The sequence below is a fragment of the Chiloscyllium plagiosum genome, unplaced genomic scaffold, assembly GCF_004010195.1.
Source record: "Chiloscyllium plagiosum isolate BGI_BamShark_2017 unplaced genomic scaffold, ASM401019v2 scaf_56, whole genome shotgun sequence".
Classification (NCBI taxonomy): domain Eukaryota; kingdom Metazoa; phylum Chordata; class Chondrichthyes; order Orectolobiformes; family Hemiscylliidae; genus Chiloscyllium; species Chiloscyllium plagiosum.
The window spans coordinates 180,741-200,450 of record NW_025215377.1 but is presented as its reverse complement, the minus strand read 5'-3'; the positions used below and the strand labels follow the sequence as shown (position 1 = coordinate 200,450).

The following is a 19,710-nucleotide window of genomic DNA, read 5'->3' as shown; positions in this document are numbered from 1 at the left end:
ACATCCCTGGGCACTATGGGTAATTTAGCACGGCCAATCCACCCTAACCTGCACATCCCTAGGCAATATGGGTAACTTAGCATGGCCAATTCACTCTAACCTGCACATTGTTAGATTGTGGGAAGAAACTAGAACACCCGGAGGAAAACCACGCGGGGGGAATAATGTGCAAACTCCACACAGACAGTCACCCGAGGCTGGAATTGAACTTGGGTCCCTGGCACTTTGAGGCAGCGGTGTTAATCACTGAGCCTTACAATTACAAAAGTATTCGTTTTCAATCTCCTGCAGAGGTGGAATTAATACCAGTGGCTCCCTAGGATACAATAAATCTCCTTCCTTAGCTTCTGCGGCTTGTTTCAGTGGGATTGTGCAGTAGTACTATTGCAGAACTGTTAATCCAGATCCCCACCCAACAATGGCAATGTTGTGGGGACCTGGGTTCGAATCCAGCCACAGGCAGATGGTAGAATCTGAACTGAATAAGTATCTGGATTGAAGAGTCTAATGATGAGCGTGAATCCATCATCGGAAAAGCTCATCTGGTTCACTAATTGATTCCCTACATTTTGTCCGAACAGTGCGGAAACAGGCCCTTCGGCTCAACAAGTCCACACTGAACCCACCCAGATCCATTCCCCTACATTACCCCCGACTAATGCACCTTACCCTACACATCCCTGGGCACTATGGGTAATTTAGCACGGCCAATCCACCCTAACCTGCTCATCCCTGGGCACTATGGGGACAATTTAGCACGGCCAATCCACCCTAACCTGCTCATCCCTGGGCACTATGGGGACAATTTAGCACGGCCAATCCACCCTAACCTGCTCATCTCCCTGGGCACTATGGGTAATTTAGCACGGCCAATCCACCCTAACCTACACATCCCTGGGCACTATGGGTAATTTAGCGTGGCCAATCCACCCTAACCTACACATCCCTGGGCACTATGGGTAATTTAGCTTGGCCAATCCACCCTAACCTGCACATCCCTGGGCACTGTGGGTAATTTAGCGTGGCCAATCCCACCCGAATATCTTTGGACTGATCATGGTTGATCTGAATGAAATCCTACAACATTAAAGGTTGGTCCTGATTGATTTTCAGTTTCCTTTGTTGCCCTGTCCCCTCAGAAATACCCACCTAGGAAGGAACGAGTTCGGGCGGTTTCAGTTCAGACTGGATACCTGGTTGAAACCAACAGTGCCAATAGCTGCACCCTCACTTACCTGGCTCAGGTGGACCCGAAAGGTAAGTGGCGATACCAAGACCAGCCCTGGAGTGCTGGGAGCTCCATAGATCACAGATTTCAATGCTCACATTCCCGTCGGTTGCTTTATAAACAGAATTGCACCCTAAACCACCAGGATAGTGGGCCAATAGCTTCGCCAAAGATTGGGATCATAAAGTGTTTAACTGAGGAGAAAGGGATTGATTTGAAAAGCATGGCAGCTGTATGAGTTACAGAGAAGATTCACTCACCTAATCCTGGCCTCCAGGGGCTGAGCTTCTGAGGAACCATTGGGCAGATTTGGCCCAAACACATTTGGACTTTAATGATAGGCGGTCTTAGTCATCAATTGTCAGAAAAAGCCATCAGGTTCATTGGCTGGGCCAGCATCAAAACCCTTCCTTAATTGCCCAGAGGGTAGTTAAGAGTTTACCATGTTGCTGTGGGTCTGGAATCACTTGTAGGCCATACCAGGTAAGGATGGCAGATTTCCTTCCCTAAAGGGCGTTACTGACCCAGATGGGTTTTCCAATAATTGGCATTGGAGTCATGGTCATCATTAGACCCTTAATCCCAGATTTTCATTGAATTCAAATTCCACCATCTGCCGAGGTCCCTGGATCATTCACTGGGTTAATGAGCTAGCAACTATGCCACTAGATATCACCTTATACCAAACCCCTCGTGGTTTTGAACCCCTCTTCCCTGAGCTTTCTTTGCCCTAAGGAGAACGTTTCCAGGCTGCCCCATCTCTCCGCATTCATTAGCAGGGAAAAGGGAATCCCAGAGCAGCCTGCCCTCGGGGAATAGTCACAGTGAAAACCCAACTGGATTCTCTCTGTTCCTCACTCCTTCCTCTTTCACCAGTCTGGTCCACACAGGGAACACAGCAACAGGGGCAGGTCATTCAGCCTATTCCACCTCCTCCAAGACTTTCTGTTTAACACTGTGGGCTTTTTCTTATTTCACAGCCTCCTATGCTGCACCTTCTGGAAATCCAAATAGATCACATCCACTGGCTCTCCTTTGTCTAACTTGCTCATTGCCTCCTCAAAGAATTCGAACAGATTTGTCAGGCATGACCCTCCCCCTGATGAAGCCGTGCTGACTCAGCCCTGTGTTACCGTGCACTTCCAACCACTCTACAATCTCAACATTAATAATGGATGCTAAAACTTTCCCAATGACTGAGGTCAGCCGAACCAGCCAATTAGTTTCCACTGCACTTCCCCCTGCCCCCCCGACTTTCTTGAAGTTTGTGTATTTTGCTGGTGTCTTCCAATGTGATGACTGATGCCAAGGGCGTATTCAGTTCCTCAGCCATTACTTTGTTCCCCATTTTTACTTCCCCTCACTTTCCAGTAATCCTTTATCCACTCTTGCCTGTTTAAAAAAAACCCTTGCAATCATCTTGTACATTACTAGCGAGCTCACTTTCACATCATTTCCCCTCACCCCCACCCCCCCACCCATTGGTTTATCACGACCCTCTGCTGATTTTTGAAGGTTTCCCAATCCGCTCCTTCCCATTAATCTTCACCACATTGTCCGCTTTTCCTTTGGCTTTAAGCTGTCCCTGGATTCCCCGGCCAGCCAGGGTCGGCCCCTCCTCCCTCGAGTGTGTTTCTTCCTCCTTGGGATGAGTTTCAGCTGTGCCTCCCAAATCACCCCCAGAAACTCAGGGCGGCACGGTGGCTCAGTGGTTAGCACTGCTGCCTCACAGCACCAGGGTCCCAGGTTCGATTCCAGCCTCGGGCGACTGTCTGTGTGGAGTTTGCACATTCTCCCCGTGTCTGCGTGGGTTTCCTCCGGGTGCTCCGGTTTCCTCCCACAGTCCAAAGATGTGCAGGTCAGGGTGAATTGGCCATGCTAAATTGCCCATAGTGTTAGGTGCATTAGTCAGAGGGAAAGGAGTTTGGGTGGGTTACTGTTCGGAGGGTCGGTGTGGACTTGTTGGGCCGAAGGGTCTGTTTCCACACTGTCCCTTGCTGGGCTCCCCTTCCAATCAACTCTGGCCAGCTCCTCCCTCATGTCGTTCCCTTTACCCAATTGTAATTCCGTTCCCTCTGATCCCAGCTTCTCCCTCTCAAAATAGACAGCCAGGAGGCTGGAAGAACACAGCATGCCAGGCAGCATCAGGAGGTGGAGAAGTCAGTGTTTTGGGTGTAACCCTTCTTCAGGACTGGGGGTGGATGTTGGGGGGAAGCTGCAGATAAAGGAGGTGACAGGGCAGGGTGGTGAAGTGAGGATTGGTGAAGACAAGTGGAGGGTGCGACATGTTTGGTCAATGGTGAGAGTGAATTGGGTTGGTGGTAGGAAGGGAGAGGGGCTGGGAGGGGAGTCTGGGGGTGGGGATGGGGAGGGAGGTTATTTGAAATTGGAGAGCTCAATGCAGAGTCCTCTGGGCTGTAGCGTGGACAGGTGGAAGATGAGGTAAAGTTCCTCCAATATGCAATTTGGTTCCTTGTGGCAATGGAGGAGGCCAAGGATGGTCATGTTGGAAAGGGACTGGGGAAGGGGAATTAAAAATGGGCATTGACTGGGAGGTCCAGTCTGCCCCTGCAAGCCTGGCTGTGACACTTGGCGAAATGTTCCCTAAGTTTCCGTTCTGTCTCCCCAATGCAGAGAAGACCACATCGGGAGCACCTGATGCAGTAAATTAGGTTGGAGGAGAGGCAGGTGAACATCTGTTTCACATGGAAGGACTGTTTGGGGCCCTGGATGGAGGGGAGAGGGTGGTGGGATACTAGCAGGTTTTGCATCTTTTCTGGTTGCAGGGAAAGTTCCCTGGGGGTTCAGGGAGAGTGGTGCAAACAAAGTTCCCTGGGGGTTCAGGGAGAGTGGTGCAAACCAAGAACTGTCGAAAGGAACGGTCCTTGCGGAAGGTGGGGTGGGGAGGGGAAGATGTTATGGAGGGTGGGAGCTAGTTGGAGTTGGTGGAAGTGTTTAAGGATGGTATATTGGGTGTGGAGACTGGTGGGGTGCTAAGTGAGGTCAAGGGGGACTCTGTCTTTATCATGTTTGGAGGAGGGTGGGTTTAGAGCAGTGCAACAGGGAATGAATCGGTGAGGTGGGGGCTGTCTGGATGACAGAAGAAGGAAATGCACATTGTTCGAAATCTGGGTAGCTTGGGAGTGGAATGCAGCAGATGTGGCAGAGGCAGAGGAATTGGGAGATGGGGATGGAGTTCTTGCAGGATCTTGGGTGCAAGGAGGTGTAGTTCAGGTAGTTATGGGAGTCTGTAGATTTGTATGAATCTCACTCTCAAACTGCAAGGTGAATATGGTCATATTATGGTCACTGCCCCTTTGGAGGGGGGGGGGGGTTCCTTCACCTTAAGCTCCCGAATCAGGTCTGTCTCATTACACATCACCAAATCCAGACCTACCTGTTCCTTCAGGAATCAACCACAAGCTGCTCCAAAAAAATCCATCTCATAGACATTCCACAAATTCCTTCCCTTATGATCTGCTCCCACCCTGATTTTCCGGGCCCCCTGCATATTGAAGTCCCTCAGGATTATTGTAATAGTGTCTTTCTGACCTGCCTTTTCTAACTGCGGGTTTATTATTGACCCCACACCCTGACCACAGCTCGAGGGGGGTCCTATGTTTACTCCCATCAGGGGCTTTTTCCTTTAGCAGTTCCTCAACTCGACCCACACAGATACGACACCTTCCAACGCGGTCACTTTGTGCTATTGATCTACCCTCACGTCTTACTCACAAGGGAACCCCTCCGCCTCTGCCCATCCCCCTGACCTTCCGATAGGACATGTATCCCTTGGGATATTTAATTCCCACCCCTGGTCCAATGCAGCCCTGATTCTGTGAGACCCCACAACATTGTACCCACTAATTCCAATCTGTGCTAGAAGCTCTCTCTGGATGGGATCTCTCTTTCCTGACTGTGTGAACCTGACTGATCCTTTATTCATTACAATTGGTTTAGCTCAGTTGGTTGGATTGTTGGTTTACAGAGCAGTGTGATGGCAACAGCGTGGGTTCAATTCCCATCACTGGTTTGAGGTTACCATGAAGGACTCTCCTTCTCAACCTCTTCCCTCACCTGAGATTTGGTGGCCCTCAGGTTAAATCACCACCAGTCGCTTCTCTCTAATGAGAGAGCAGCCCCTATGGTCTGGCAAGACTATGGGGTGGCATGGTGGCTCAGTGGTTAGCACTGCTGCCTCACAGCACCAGGGACCCAGGTTCGACTCCACCCTCGGGCGACTGTCTGTGTGGAGTTTGCACATTCTCCCCGCCTCTGTGAGGGTTTCCTCCGGGTGCTCCGGTTTCCTCCCACAGTCCAAAGATGTGCAGGTCAGGTGAATCGGCCATGTTAAGTTGCCCATGGTATTAGGTGCATTAGTCAGAGGGAAATGGGTCTGGGTGGGTTGCTGTTCGGAGGGTCGGTGTGGACTTGTTGGGCCTAAGGGCCTGTTTCCACACTGTAGGGAATCTAATCTAATCTAAATAAAAACAAGAAAATCAATCTGAGAGAGTGTGCCTCTGACAGTGCAGTACTGCGTAACCCAGATTGCGTGTTTCTGGAGTGGGACCAGTATGTACGACTCTTTGATTTGGAGGGCTGTGTGTGTGTGTGAAGCCTTAGTTGATAGATCTTTGTCTCTGATTGCCTTGTCTTTGAAAAGGACTTTGTGAGAATCCAAGTGAATAACCTGTGTGTTTTCTTTCCCTTTCTGTTCTGAAGGCTCATTACCAAAGTGGGTGGTGAATCAATCATGGCAGCGTCTAGCTCCCAAAGTGAGTATAATGTTTAACCCGGAGATGGACATCCTCATTCCTCTGGCACAAGTTTGGATAGGGCGGGAAAACCCTGTCTCCCATTAGCTGATGGGACAGGAGCTAGGGAACACTGATTGGAGACTTTGAGAGTGCAATCCAGGGGTTAACTGAGGGAGACCATTTCTAAGCTGCCCCTGAGGAGGCGTGGAGTTGGAAGTGACTTTGAAAGGAAATTGGACAGACATTTGAGGGAAGTAAGGTTGGAGAGTTTACAGGATTGAGCAGGGGAATGAGACGAACCGGATTACTCAGCAGAGGGATGGCATTGGCCTCCTCCTGTGCTCTCCAATTTCCTTGGGGATTCTGGGAAGGAGGTAAGATGATGTGCCACATGACGTTGTGAGCGAGTGATAATCAGGCTGGTGGGAGCAGGACTGGAATATCATTGGGTCAACAACAAGGTGGCCTTCCCAGCGTTTGTAGGGAAGGTGGAGTCTGGGGGATGGACGTGTCTGGTCAGCAACGGCTGGAGTGTTCCTCCAGCTGTACTGCCACCTAGAGCAGAGGCAGAGTAACCACATGGGGAGACTGTCTGCATCATGTGACACCAGTAGTTCTTGTTAGAATGGTTGTCTAATCTCCCAGTTTACCCATCACATCTAATGACTAACAACGGACTGGATTGATTCGATGAACATTTCTTGTAAATATCAAGCATTTACGTAGCACCATGAACATCCCACAGGAGAGTTGACAAGTAACGTTTAACACACTGAATGCCACAGGCTGTAGGGACAGGTGACCTTGGGCATGATCTGAAGGAGCACCTTACAGTACGAGCGAGAGAAGGAGGGGGAAGGTTTAGGAATGGCATTCCGGAGCTCAGAGCCTCACACAGCTGAAGGTACGGATAGTGGAGCGATGGGAAACTGGGAATGTGTAAGATACACAGAGAACACAACAGCCACCTGCTTCTCAGCAGCAAAGGCATCCCCCTGCCATGGCCCATGTGGTTTCCAACCAATATCCCACTGCTTGTGTTTGGAATGTGCTGGTAGTGACAGATATCAGTGAGATGTTCAGATTCTTGTGGGCGGCACGGTGGCACAGTGGTTAGCACTGCTGCCTCACAGGGCTAGAGACCCGGGTTCAATTCCCGCCTCAGGCGACTGACTGTGTGGAGTTTGCACATTCTCCCCGTGTCTGCGTGGGTTTCCTCCGGGTGCTCCGGTTTCCTCCCACAGTCCAAAGATGTGCAGGTCAGGTGAATTGGCCATGCTAAATTGCCCGTAGTGTTAGGTAAGGGGTAAATGTAGGGGTATGGATGGGTTGCGCTTCGGCGGGGCGGTGTGGACTTGTTGGGCCAAAGGCCCTGTTTCCACACTGTAAGTAATCTAATCTAATCTAATCTAATCCCTCCGATACTGCTCTCCACCAGATCCACTCTCAACACCATGTCCCACCAGAAGCACATTCCTCCCTTTAGCAGCACTGCCTTCTCTATCTCCACTTCATCACCCTCCACACTCACTCCATCTCCACGTTGTCTGCTCATTCTACCGGTGGCTAGATCAGTGCAAGTACAAGTAAATCTCTGCTTTACATGGAAGGAGGGTTTGAGGCTTTGGATAATGAGGATGCTGAAGGTCAGGTCCAAAGTTACCTTGGGAGACGATGAGGTTAAGAAGTGAAGTAAGTGTCATTTTGACCAAAGTTGTGCAGGTTAGGGTAGACTGGCCATGCTAAATGTTTTGCCCCGTTGTGTCCAGGGATGTGCAGGCCAGGGGGATTAGCCATAGGATGTGTGGGGTTAGAGGAATAGGATGGGTTGCTCTTTGGAGGGCTGGTGTGCAGACCTGATGGGCCAAATGGCCTCTATCTGCACTGTAGGGATTCTGTGATTCTTGCTGTTCCCAATATGGTCTGATGGAGATGAGGAGACCGAATGGGATGACCAGTTGGAGCACCTCAGCTCGGTCCATAAGCATGACCCTGAGCTTCCTGAGGACCTGTCATTTTAATTCTCCACCCAGCTTCACTGTGACCACTCTGCCCTTGGTCTGCTGTACTGTTCCAATCAAACTCAATGTCTATCCGTTTCAGGATCATGACTTGCGCTCCTCAGCTTTCAATCCGATTGTTAGGAAGGGAATCGAGAGGGGAAGGCAGGAAAGTGGAGTTGAGGGTGATCAGATCAGCCAATGATCTCTGTGATGGTGGAGCAGAATTGATGGGCTGAATGGCCTACTGCTCCTATGCCCTTATGGAATCACTTCACAAACTTTGACGTCTGAGCTGAACAATTTCACACCATAAACTCCTGTGCACTTCTTAGTTCCTTATCTTTGTTGTTTCCGCTTTCAGTCTCTTGTTTTCTCTCAGTTTAGCCTCTGAATGATGTTTGCCATTCAGACCTCCCCTGGACACCATTCTTGTTCCTTTATTGGTCTCATTCTACGTTCATTGATTTACTGTTGTCACATGTACAGAGATACAGTGAAAAGTGTGGTTTTGCATGCTGGCCAGACAGATTGTACCGGACTTAGTGCATCAGATAAGCAGAATACAGTGTTACTGTCACAGAGAAGGGGCAGAGAGAGAGAGAGATCAACATTAACACTTGAGAGTCTGCTCATAAGTCTGATAATGGCAGGAAAGAAGCTGGACTGGAATCTGTTCGTTTGTGTATTCAAACTTTTATACTTTCTGCCTAATGGAGGAGGGAGAAGAGAGTATAACTGGGGTGGGAGGGGTCTATGATTCTGTTTAGAGGCTTTCCCGAGGCAGTGGGGAGTATAGATGGAAGCATCAATGGGTGGATTCCATTCTCATTGGAATCTACAGCCTTTAATCTCTCCAGTCTCCTACCCCACACAGAGCCTCCCTGTTGTACGTTTTCCTCACTTAGCCCTTTCACAGGCTCAAACCCCATTACCTTCCTAACGTCAGCGCTGACCCTGAACCATTAACACACTCTCTCTCTTTCTTTCTCTCTCTGCCAGAACTGCTGAGTTTCTCCACCACTTCCTGTTTTTGTTTTAGATTTCCAGCACCTGCAATACTTTGCTTCTGCTATTGGAACGGGAGGAGGTTTGGAGGGAGGAGGGGGGGGGGGTGGGGGGAAGGTCATAGAGAGAGATTGGAAAAGGAGGTTGCTGTATTTATAAATGTAAGAGAAACTATATATCTGTTGTCATACAAATATAAAATAATATGTCCCCTCCTCAGTGTTCCACCAAAGAAATAGCATTTTCCGGAGATTTTGGTCACATGTTTGTTATGCTGGAAGACCAGAAGAAAGGGGAAGGAAAGTAGGCCATTCAGCCCATTAAGCCTGCTCTGCCATTCAATAACATCATGGCTGATCTGATATTCCTCACATCCACGTTCATCCCCTTTCCCTGTAATCCTTGACCTAGAATCCACCTCAGCCTTAAATATCCACAAGGACTCTGCCCCCACAGCTCTCTGTGACGAGGAATTCCAAAGACACTCCACTCTCCGAGAGGAGAAATTCCTCCCCATCTCAGTCTGAAATTGGTCCCCCTTTATTCTGAGACTGTGCCCTCTGGTCCTGGAGTCCTGTATTCATTTAGACTTGGTTGAATTAGACTCTTTAGACTGTTTGCTGGTGTTCGATGAGTTGTTGCCTCAGAGCCTGAAGCTCTGGGTTCAAACCCTACGCCAGAAGCTAACCACAAACGAAGGTGCATCCCGCAGTAAGGCTGGGCTATCCGCCAATGGCTGGTAGTACCAACTAGGAGAGATTCCTGGCCAATCCTGTGCTGAAACTGACATTGGAACCTCTACTGTCACCATTGATAGCACCAGACTGCACCAGCCGTGTCAACGTGCACTTGGACTCCCTGGGTGTATGGTAACCATCAGCATTGTTCAAATAAGACACCCTTCACTGTCAGATCAGTCCCATCTCCTGCTCCTGACCAACTGCTGTCAACCCTATAACAAACTGCCCAAGGAACAAGAAATCCGTTTTTAAAACCCGTATATTAAAATTAAAGATGTTTGTGAGAGGGTACACAGGGCAGTGGGAGGGGCGGTTAAATGGGTGGGTAGGGTCAGTGATTGGGGGGAGAGTGACATCGGGCAGGAGGAGGGTGTGGTATCTGAGCCTTGTTGTCATGTATTTTGACCTTTGACCTGTAACCCATTGCTGCCTGTCTCCTGCCCTTGCAACCCCGAGTGAACTGATCTCCCTGTGTTTAAACGGAACCAGGCGATGAAGAAGATATACAAAGCTTGCCTGAAGTACCCGGAATGGAAACACATGCACGCTCCGGCCTACAAACCCTGGCTGCACCCGGAACAGAGCCAGATCCTCACCATCCAGCTCTCTGAGCTCGCCATCCAACATGCCGACTCCCTGGAAAACATCGACGAGAGCGGAATTCCCGAAACCCGGGATGACAAGGCTGATGCCAGTGACGAAGACAGTGTGAACTGAAGAAGCATTGTGCCCTCCCAACACGCCTCATGTGCCATGTACCCAATAAAAAAACACTTTCTTTAACCAGGACTCTCTGATGTTCCGTGGGTGATGGTGGGGAAACGGGGTAGAGATGGAGGTCAGAAGTAACCCACCCCCAATTACCAACGGGCTGTCCTTTGACCATTCTGGCAGGTTCTGTGAAGGGCACCAAGGGAATGGGAAGAGGCTGTTCAGCCCCTCTGACCAGGACTGTGCAGTCACAGGGAGAGCATATAGAATGCCCTGAAGTCAGAATGGGCCAGGCACTGGGCTAGTTGCCCAGAATCCCAGGCTCCTGGTGTGTATGTGGGGTGTGGGGGGGGGGGTTAGATTCTCAGCTTGGAAAGCCCTTCCCCTGCACTTCGGCTGCAATCAGGGGGGGGGGGGTTAGATTCTCAGCTTGGAAAGCCCTTCCCCTGCACTTCGGCTGCAATCACCCATTTGGCCCCCTGACCAGTTCTGGTCTTGACATTTTCAGTTGAGCTCCTGCCTTGATGATTTTCTGGGGACAGGGAGTTCCAAATTTTCTCCGAGCTGCATGTGACTCATTCCCACCAGTAACTCTTCCCTCTCCCCCTAACCCCTGCACCATGTCAGTATGTTGTTGACTTTGTCTCTCTGCAGAGAGTGGGTCCATTTTCTCTTTTTTGCACTATCATTCACACCTATTTTACATCCCAGTCTCTCCTTCACCACCATTGTTACTCCCTTTGGCTTTAGTCGTGGGCCCCCTCACCATCTGTTCCACTCACTCCTCCTCCCCCTCCATCAACAGCATCAAAACCACCATTTTCCAATTCATGAGGAGTCATACCAGACTCAAAAGCTGTTTCTGTTTCTGCTGATGGCTGCCAAACCTGCCAGATTTCTCCAGTATTTCCTGTGTTTTTGTTTTTATTTTGATGTTGTTTTAATTGTCTGAATGCCTTGCTGTATCCTGGATTTTCCACACTTGGGAGCCGGGGGAGGGGGATGTTATTTCTGAGTCACTGTGCCTTTGTCTCATCATAGAATCCCTACAGTGTGGAAGCAGACCACTCGGCCCATCAAGTCTACACCAACCCTCTGAAATGTATCCTATTCAGACCTACCCCCATCCCTGTAACCCTGAATTTCCCATGGCCAATCCACCCTGACCTGTGCATCTTTGGACTATGGGAGGAATCCAGAGAAAACCCACGCAGGCACAAGGAGAATGTGTGTGTGTGTCTCTCTCTCTCTCTTTCTTTCTCACTCACTTTCTTGTTCTCTAGCAAACTCCTTTATGATTTTAAACCTCTCCTTACCCCAGCCTGTGTACCTTGTTGCCTTATTTTAACCATTTTATCCTCAGGACCATTCTGGCAAAGTCTTGCTGTTGCACCTCCGAGATTCCCTTCCTGAGGGTACGAGGCCCAGAATGGGACCAAGTCACTCCAGGCACAGTCGCAGGGAGGGTTACAGCAGAATAGCATGAAGTCACAATGGGCCAGGCACTGGGCTGGACACTCAGAATCCCAGGCTCCTGTTCTGGGCGGCTGGTGGTTCGAGTCTCAGCAAGGCAGTTATTGGAATTTGAATTCAATAAAACTTCGGAATAAAAAGTTGGAATGATGATGACTGTAACCATTATGGATTGCTGTAAGATCCCATCTGGGAAGGAAATGTGTCCTTCTGTATGACCACAGACTCGCAACTGCCTCCTGTACCATGAGCAATGGTCAATAAATCCTAGCCCCAGGTGGTAATGCCTACGTCCCATGAATGTGAATAAAAGGAAAATGAAGCTGAGTTGGAAATCCAGTCAGGAACGCTGGGCTGTAGGATCTCCACTTGCACTGTACTGATGCTGTGATTCTGTTAAACAAAAGCAGTACTTCCCCATCTTTCCACCCTGCTGTGTATTGCAACACCCCAACCCGCCCCAATGTTCCACAATTGCTTCGATTGTACCTGCCACTCATTTGTTATGCAGTTTATCCAAGGGGCTCTGAGCTCAGTTACCCCGTCCAGAGCTCTAAGCACCTCACGACCACAGAACGCAATCCAAGTGACCTTCCTCTAAAATCAAACTGAGGAGCTCACACTTCCGCACTGCCTCAGATTCCATTGCTACGATGTTACCCATTCATAATCCAACATTGCCTTTTATAACTTCCTGCCTCTACCCACACAGTGGGAAGGATTGTCTCAGTATTGGTGCCAGAAATAGTCACTTCGTTGTACAGAACCTAACGTCAGAAGGAAAGGGACACGTGGTTCTCTTTCGTCTGACAGGCAGTAGTGCTACCAACTGTGATTAAATACAAGACCGAGCAATGTCAGAGTGGAAGGAAGCTATTCAGCCCTGGAGTCTGCTCCCCCATTCACTGAGATCGTGGCTGCTCTGATCTCCACTTTCCTGTCTTTTCCCTCGATCCCCTTCCTGATTAAAAAATCTCTCAGCCTTGAATATCCTCAGTGACCCAGGCCAGCCCTCTGTGGTAAAGACTTCCCCAGATTCACACCCCGCAAAGAGAGGAAATTCCTCCTCATCTCTGTCTTAAATGGGTGAATCCTTCTTCTGAAATGAAGCCCTCTGGTCTGAGACTCCCCCACAAAGGGAAATAATTTCTCCACATCTCCCCCCCCCCCCCCCGTCAATTCCCTGAGAATCGTGTATGTTTCAATAAGGTCACCTCTCAATTCTTCTAAACTCCCAACAGGAACAGGCCCATCCTACTCACCCTCTCCTCATACAACAATTAATCCATACCCGGGAGCAGCGGGTGAACCCTCTCTTGATGTTAGTCAATCTTTCTTGAGACAAAGGACCAAGAGCAGTTCACAGTGTTCCCACGATTGGCTGACTAGTGCCCTACACAGTTTCAACTACTTCCTCCTGGAGGTTCCATCACTTCCCCAGGCTCCGGCCATTTTGGTTTCAGTCGTTCTTTGATAATTGAGGTAGCTCTGGGGTCTGCTCCTTGTCTGGGCCAGGGGCTGATGGTCAGGCCCAATGAGGTGAGCTCAGAATCTCCCACGAGCGGCCGGTGAGCTGTGTCTGCCACATGGTTACTTACACCGCACCCCCCCCCCACCCCCGCCACACGCACACACACACACACACCCCTGGGGGGGCCATTTCCAAGGGTCGTGACCAAAGGCAATCAGGGCATTGCAATGCCCCACTGAGCCCACTCTCATCACATCGAGCTCTGCACCAGCCAGTGAGAGGCCATATCCAAGTCACTGCTTGTGTCAGAGTCTGTGTGTGTATGTGTATGTGAGAATGTGAGAGTCTGTGTGTGCCTGAGAGTGTATTTGTGTATGTGTGTGTGGCAGTGTGTGTGTGTATGGGAGTGTGAGAGTCTGTGTGTGTGCGTATGAGAGTGTGACAGCCTATGTGTGTGTGAGTGTGTGCATATGAGAGTGTGAGAGCCTGTGTGTGTGAGTGTGCATATGAGAGTGTGACAGCCTATGTGTGTGTGAGTGTGTGCATATGGAGAGCCTGTTTATGTGCATGTATGTGTGTATGTGTGTGAGTGAGAATGTATGTGTGTGTGTGTCTGTGTGTTGAGTGTAGTTTTGATGGTACATTCTTGTTGAGCTGAAGGGTTTCTTCTGTCCTGTATTTTTTACCCCAGAAGAGGTCTCGCGATCATCCTGTACAACCTCAACATGACGTCCCCGCTCCTGTACCCAAAGGTCTGAGCAATGAAGGCAAGCGTGTTAAACGTCTTTTAACCACCCTGTCTACCTGTGATGCAACTCCCAAAGAATTATTTCAGGTCGTTCTTCAAGAATGCGATGGTTGCGTTCTTGTGCAATCCTGTGTTATAGAATAATCAAGCTTCAGAAATTGTGCTTAAATGTTGGCAATGTAATCGTGTTACTGCCAACACACGGTTTACAAGTTCGCGCTGTAGAAATAGTGTCCCCAATTTGTCAATCGCGTTAGACCAAATTGGCGTTAATGAAGCACACGTTACAGCAGAATGTCCTGCACCTGAACCCCTCGGTCTCTCTCTTCGACCACACTAACCAGGGCCCTGGAGTTGAATTTGCTTTGGACTGAGTGGCAATGTTCAATGTGCTGTTTGGATTTTTTACGCTGTCTCTGTCATGGAGTTCAAGGTAAAGACCCACAATCTTTATGTCTCCTGGCCTTCAATGGAAGTGAATCTCCTTTTAGACGTATCCTTTCATGGGATGTGGGTGTTGCTAGCAAGGTTGGCATTTGTTGTCTGTCCCTAATTGCACCTTGAACTGAGTGGCTCACATGGCCATTTCAGAGGATAGTTGAGAGCCAACCCCTTTGCTGTGGGTCTGGAGTCACGTTTTGGTCAGACCACATAAGGATGGCAGATTTTGTCCAATAATAGTTACCATGATCACCATCACTGAGGTGAGTTTTAATTCCAAATGTTTTTATTCATTGATTTAAATTCAACCAGCTGCCATGGTGGGGTTTAAATTTAAAGCATACACCTAGGCCTCTGGATTAATGACCCAAACAATACTCCCTCTGCATCACCATCTGCCCCGAACTGGTGTTTTATGTTCCTTGCAGCTGCTTGTTATTGTTTGGAGTGCAGTTTCAGGTATTGGACTGGAGGGTTTCAGCTACAGGGAGAGGGTGAACAGGCTGGAGCATCAAAGGCTGAGGGGTGACCTTATCAAGGGGAATAGATAGGTTAATAGTCAAGGTCTTTCCCCCAGAGGGCTGGGGAATCCAGAACTGGAGGGCATAGGTTTAGGGTGAGAGGGCAAAGATTCAAAAGGGACCAAAGAGGCAACGTTTTCACGCAGAGGGTGGTACGTGTACGGAATGAGCTGCCGGAGGATGTGGTGGAGGCTGGTACAATTACAGCATTTAAACGGCATCTGGATGGGTATATGAATAGGAAGGGTTTGGAGGGATATGGGCCGGGTGCTGGCAAATGGGACTAGATTAGGTTGGGATATCCGATCGGCATGGACGAGGTGGACTGAAGGGTCTGTTTCTGTGCTGTACATCTGTATGATGCTGACGAACACTACAACTGAGAACCTTATTTCCTTTACCCACTGGTTCTATGCACCTCTACATTAACAACTGCACTGTATGTTGTGTGTGGATATGTCATATAACTGGATGGTCACAAAATGTAATTCAAAAAAAACTGCATTGAACAACCTTTCAACCCAAACACTCTCCCAGTGAAGTGAAGAGCATTTATTTTCATTCACTCATGGGACATGGGCTTCAGTAACAGGCCCAGCATTTATTGCCTATCCCTAGTTGCCTCTTGGGAAGTTGGGGGTGAGCTGCCTTCTTGAACCGCCGCAGTCCATGTGCCGTGGTAAGACCCACAATGACTGTGTACTTTGTCCTGCTCTTTGCCATGTTGGATCTTAGGCCTGTTTTCCTCAAACCTGTCCTTGTGGCCTCCCCACGTTCTCACTCCTCTTCCTCCTTTAGCTGAGAACAAACACACAAATGTTCTCCGACAATCACAAGTAAACATTCCCTATCCCAGCTATACACAGACTCTAACAAAGTGCCTGGGATACAGGGGAATGGGGCAAACATTGGCTCAGTGACAGGAAACAAAGGGTAGCATTCAATGGATGGTCTGCAAATGGAATGCAGTTTCCAGTGGAGTTCTCACTGGGTCAGGATTGGGGCCCTCGCTGTGTACGGTATCGGTTAATAATTTAGAATTCATTGTGGGAGGCACAATTGGGAAGCTTGCAGATGGTCCAAATCCCAGCAGGGTCTCCAATCGTGATGGAGGGGGAAGCTGTCAATGGCAGGAAGATGGGGGCTTGATAGGCTCATCCTCACCAATCTGCCAGCTGCAGATACACCTGTCCATGGCATCTCGGTAACAGTGACCACCACACAATCCTTACGGAGCAAAGTCTCACCTTCAGCTTGAGAATACCCTCCATTGTGTAGTGTGGCACTGTCACCGCGATAAATGGGACACAGGGAATGAAGTACAAAGGAGCCGGGAGCACTGTTGCTAACCAAAAGAGAAAATGCTGGAAAATCTCAGCAGGTCTTGCAACATCTGTAAAGAGAGAAAAAAACTGACATTTCGAGTCTAACTGACCCTTTGAAACGTCAGCTCTTTTCTCTCCTTACAGATGCTGCCAGACCTGCTGAGATTTTCCAGTATCTTCTCTTTTGGTTTCAGATTCCAGCATCCGCAGTAATTTGCTTTTATTTTAGCACTCAGTTTACAGATGGCGCAAGGATAGATGGAGGGACAGATAGTGGTGAGGAAGTGGGGAGGCTACAGAAGGACTGGGACAGGCTGGAAGAGTGGGAAAGGAAGTGGCAGATGGAATACAATGTGGGAAAGTGTGAGGTTATGCCTTTTGGTAGGAAGAATAGAGGAGCAGACTATTTTCTAAACACTGAAAGGCTTCAGAAATCCAAAGCACAAAGGGACTTGGGAGTCCCAGTTCAGGATTCTCCGAAGGAGAACATGCAGGTTAAGGTGGCAGTTCGGAGGGCAGATGCAATGTAAGCATTCATTTCAAGAGGGCTGGAATACAAGAGCAGAGCTGTACTGCTGAGGCTGTATAAGGCTCTGGTCAGACCACATTCAGAATCTTGTGAGCAGTTTTGGGCCCCGTATCTAAGGAAGGATGTGCTGGTCTTGGAGGGGGGGGCAGAGATGGTTTACAAGAATGATCCCAGGGATGAAGGGATTGTCATATGAGGAACGGGTGAGGACCCTGGGTCTGTACTCGATGGAGTTTAGAAGGATGAGGGAGGTATCTCATGGAAACTTCCAGAATACTGAGAGGCCTGGATAGAGAGGATGTGGAGAAGATGTTTCCACCAGGAGGCGAGACTAGGACCCGAGGGCCCAGCCTCAGGGTGAAGGGGCGACCCTTTAGAACTGAGATGAGGAGGGGTTTCTTCAGCCAGAGGGTGGGGAATCTGTGGGACTCATTACCACAGGGGGCTGTGGAGGCCAAGTCACTGAGTGTATTTAAGCCAGAGATAGATAGGATCCTGATTAGTAAGGGGGTCAAAGGTCACAGGGTGAATGGGGTTGAGAAACATATCAACCATGATGGAATAGCAGACGAGACTCAATGGGCTGAATGGCCCAATTCTGCCCCAATATTTTATGGTCTTTTGATCATATTTTGAACAGATCTAGCAACTGATGACTGGGCATCCATGAGGTGCTGTGGACCATCACCAGCAGCAGAACTGTACTCCAGCACAATCTGTAATCCCGTGGCCTGGCATATCCCCCACTCAACCATTACCATCAGGCCAGGGGATCAACCCTGGTTCAATGGAGCGTGCAGGAAGGCGTGCAAGGAACAGCATCAGACGTACCTGAAGATGAGGTATCAATCTGGTGAAGCCATCAAACAGGACTATTTGCCAAACAGCATAAAGCAGCAAGAGATAGACAGAGCTCAGTGATCCCACAGACAACGGATCAGATCCAAGCTCTGCAGTCCTGCCACATTCAGTCGTGAATGATGGTGGACAGTTAAACAACTCACTGGAAGAGGAGGCTCCACCAATATCCCCATCCTCAATGACGGAGGATCCCAGCCCATCAGGGCAGTAGATAAGGCTGAAACTTTCACAGCAATCTTCAGCCAGAAATGCCGAGTGGATGATCCATCTCAGCCTCCCCCAGTGGTCTTCACAGATACCAGTCTCTGGCCAATTTGATTCACTCCACATGTGATCAAAAAATGATTAGAAGCATTATATACTGCAAAGACTATGGGCCCTGCCAACATTCTGGCAATAGGACTGAAGACTTGTGCAACAGAATTTGCCACTTCCCTAACCAAGCTGTTCCAGTCCAGTTACAACACTGGCATCAACCTGACAATGACCCATCATTGGCCATTGATCATCAGTGTACAATTGGTGGTAGTTTGATGGTCACCATCACTGAGATGATCTTTGAAATTATTTGTTAATTGAATTTAAATTTCGGCAGGGGCCATGGTCAGGTTTGAAGCCATGACCCAGAGCATTAGCCTGGGTATCTGCATGACCAGCCTGTGGATATTTCGATCATAAATGTTGGATTCCTTTGGAAACATATGGAATAACCTGGGTAGATTCATTGCCCCATTATCCACCATCTTGGTATGAGTTGATATCATGGATACCAAGTGGGAAGGTTGGCCTCATGATGTCTTGGGCAGAAGAGAGGCTTGGTCTTTAGGGACATAGATTTCTTACAGACATATTTCCTGACTAATTCCATTGTTTTTTAGTCACTTGTGATACACGGGTGTCACTTGCTGGGCCCAGTATTTATCACCTGTCCCTAGTTGCCCCTTGAGAATGTGGGGGTGAGCTAACTTTTTGAACCACTGCAGTCCATGTGCTGTGGGTTGATCCACAATGCCCCTAGGGAGGGAATTCAAGGATTTTGACCCAGCAACAGGGAAGGAACGGCGATATATTTCCAAGTCAGGATGGTGAATGGCTTGGAGGGGAACTTGTGGGAGGTGGTGTTCCCAAGTATCTGCTGCCCTTATCCTGGTCGTGGGTTTGGAAGGTGCTGCCTGAGGATCTTTAGTGAGTGTCTGTAGTGCATCATGGGGATGGTACACACTGCTGCTACTGAGTGTCGGTGGGGGAAGGGAAGGGATGTTTGTGGCTGTGGGGCCAATCAAACAGGGGCTGCTTTGTCCTGGATGGTGTCGAACTTCTTGAGTGTTGTTGGAGCTGCCCCCATCCAGGCAAGTGGGGAGTATTCCCTCACCCTCCTGACTTGTGATTTGTAGATGGTGGGACTGGGTTTGGGGAGTCAGGGGGGGAGTCAGGAGATACATCTCACATTGATCTCAAATAATGAGATATCAGACTTAAGAGGAAACACTTGTTCCTGCTTTAACAACTTGCTGTTACGATAACCAACAATCAGTGATGCACTGGTTAGCTCCTCCCAGGAACAATCCTGATTGGTGGAGCTTGTTGCAGAAGGATGTTTGTAAGTCAGTTCAGCTACTAACTCTCTGACACTCTGTTTCCACACTGTAGGGATTCTATGATTAGAAGAGACAGAACAGAGTGTAGGATTTAATAGGTACTTTTTTAAAAAATGGGCAGCATGGTGGCTCAGTGGTTGGTGCTGCTGCCTCACAGCGCCAACGTCCCACGTTTGATTCCAGCCTTGGGTGACTGTCTGTGTGGAGTTTGCACATTCTCCCCCGTGCCTGCGTGGGTTTCCTCCCACATTCCAAAGATATGCAGGTCAGGGTGAATTGGCTATGGGAAATTGCTCAGG

General features: G+C 49.1%; 1 protein-coding gene across 1 annotated transcript in view; it reads left to right on the top strand.

Annotated features, from left to right (window-relative positions):
- The window catches only part of LOC122548327 (START domain-containing protein 10-like), a 21,383-nt gene extending 10,867 nt beyond the window's left edge, over positions 1-10,516 (top strand). Inside the window, exons 3-5 of the mRNA XM_043686857.1 lie at positions 1,140-1,257; positions 5,951-6,003; positions 10,223-10,516. Of these exons, the coding sequence (XP_043542792.1) occupies positions 1,140-1,257; positions 5,951-6,003; positions 10,223-10,450 (399 nt within the window). The 3' untranslated portion in view covers positions 10,451-10,516. The remainder of the gene's footprint in view (positions 1-1,139; positions 1,258-5,950; positions 6,004-10,222) is intronic.
- Positions 10,517-19,710: the final 9,194 nt, after the last annotated feature.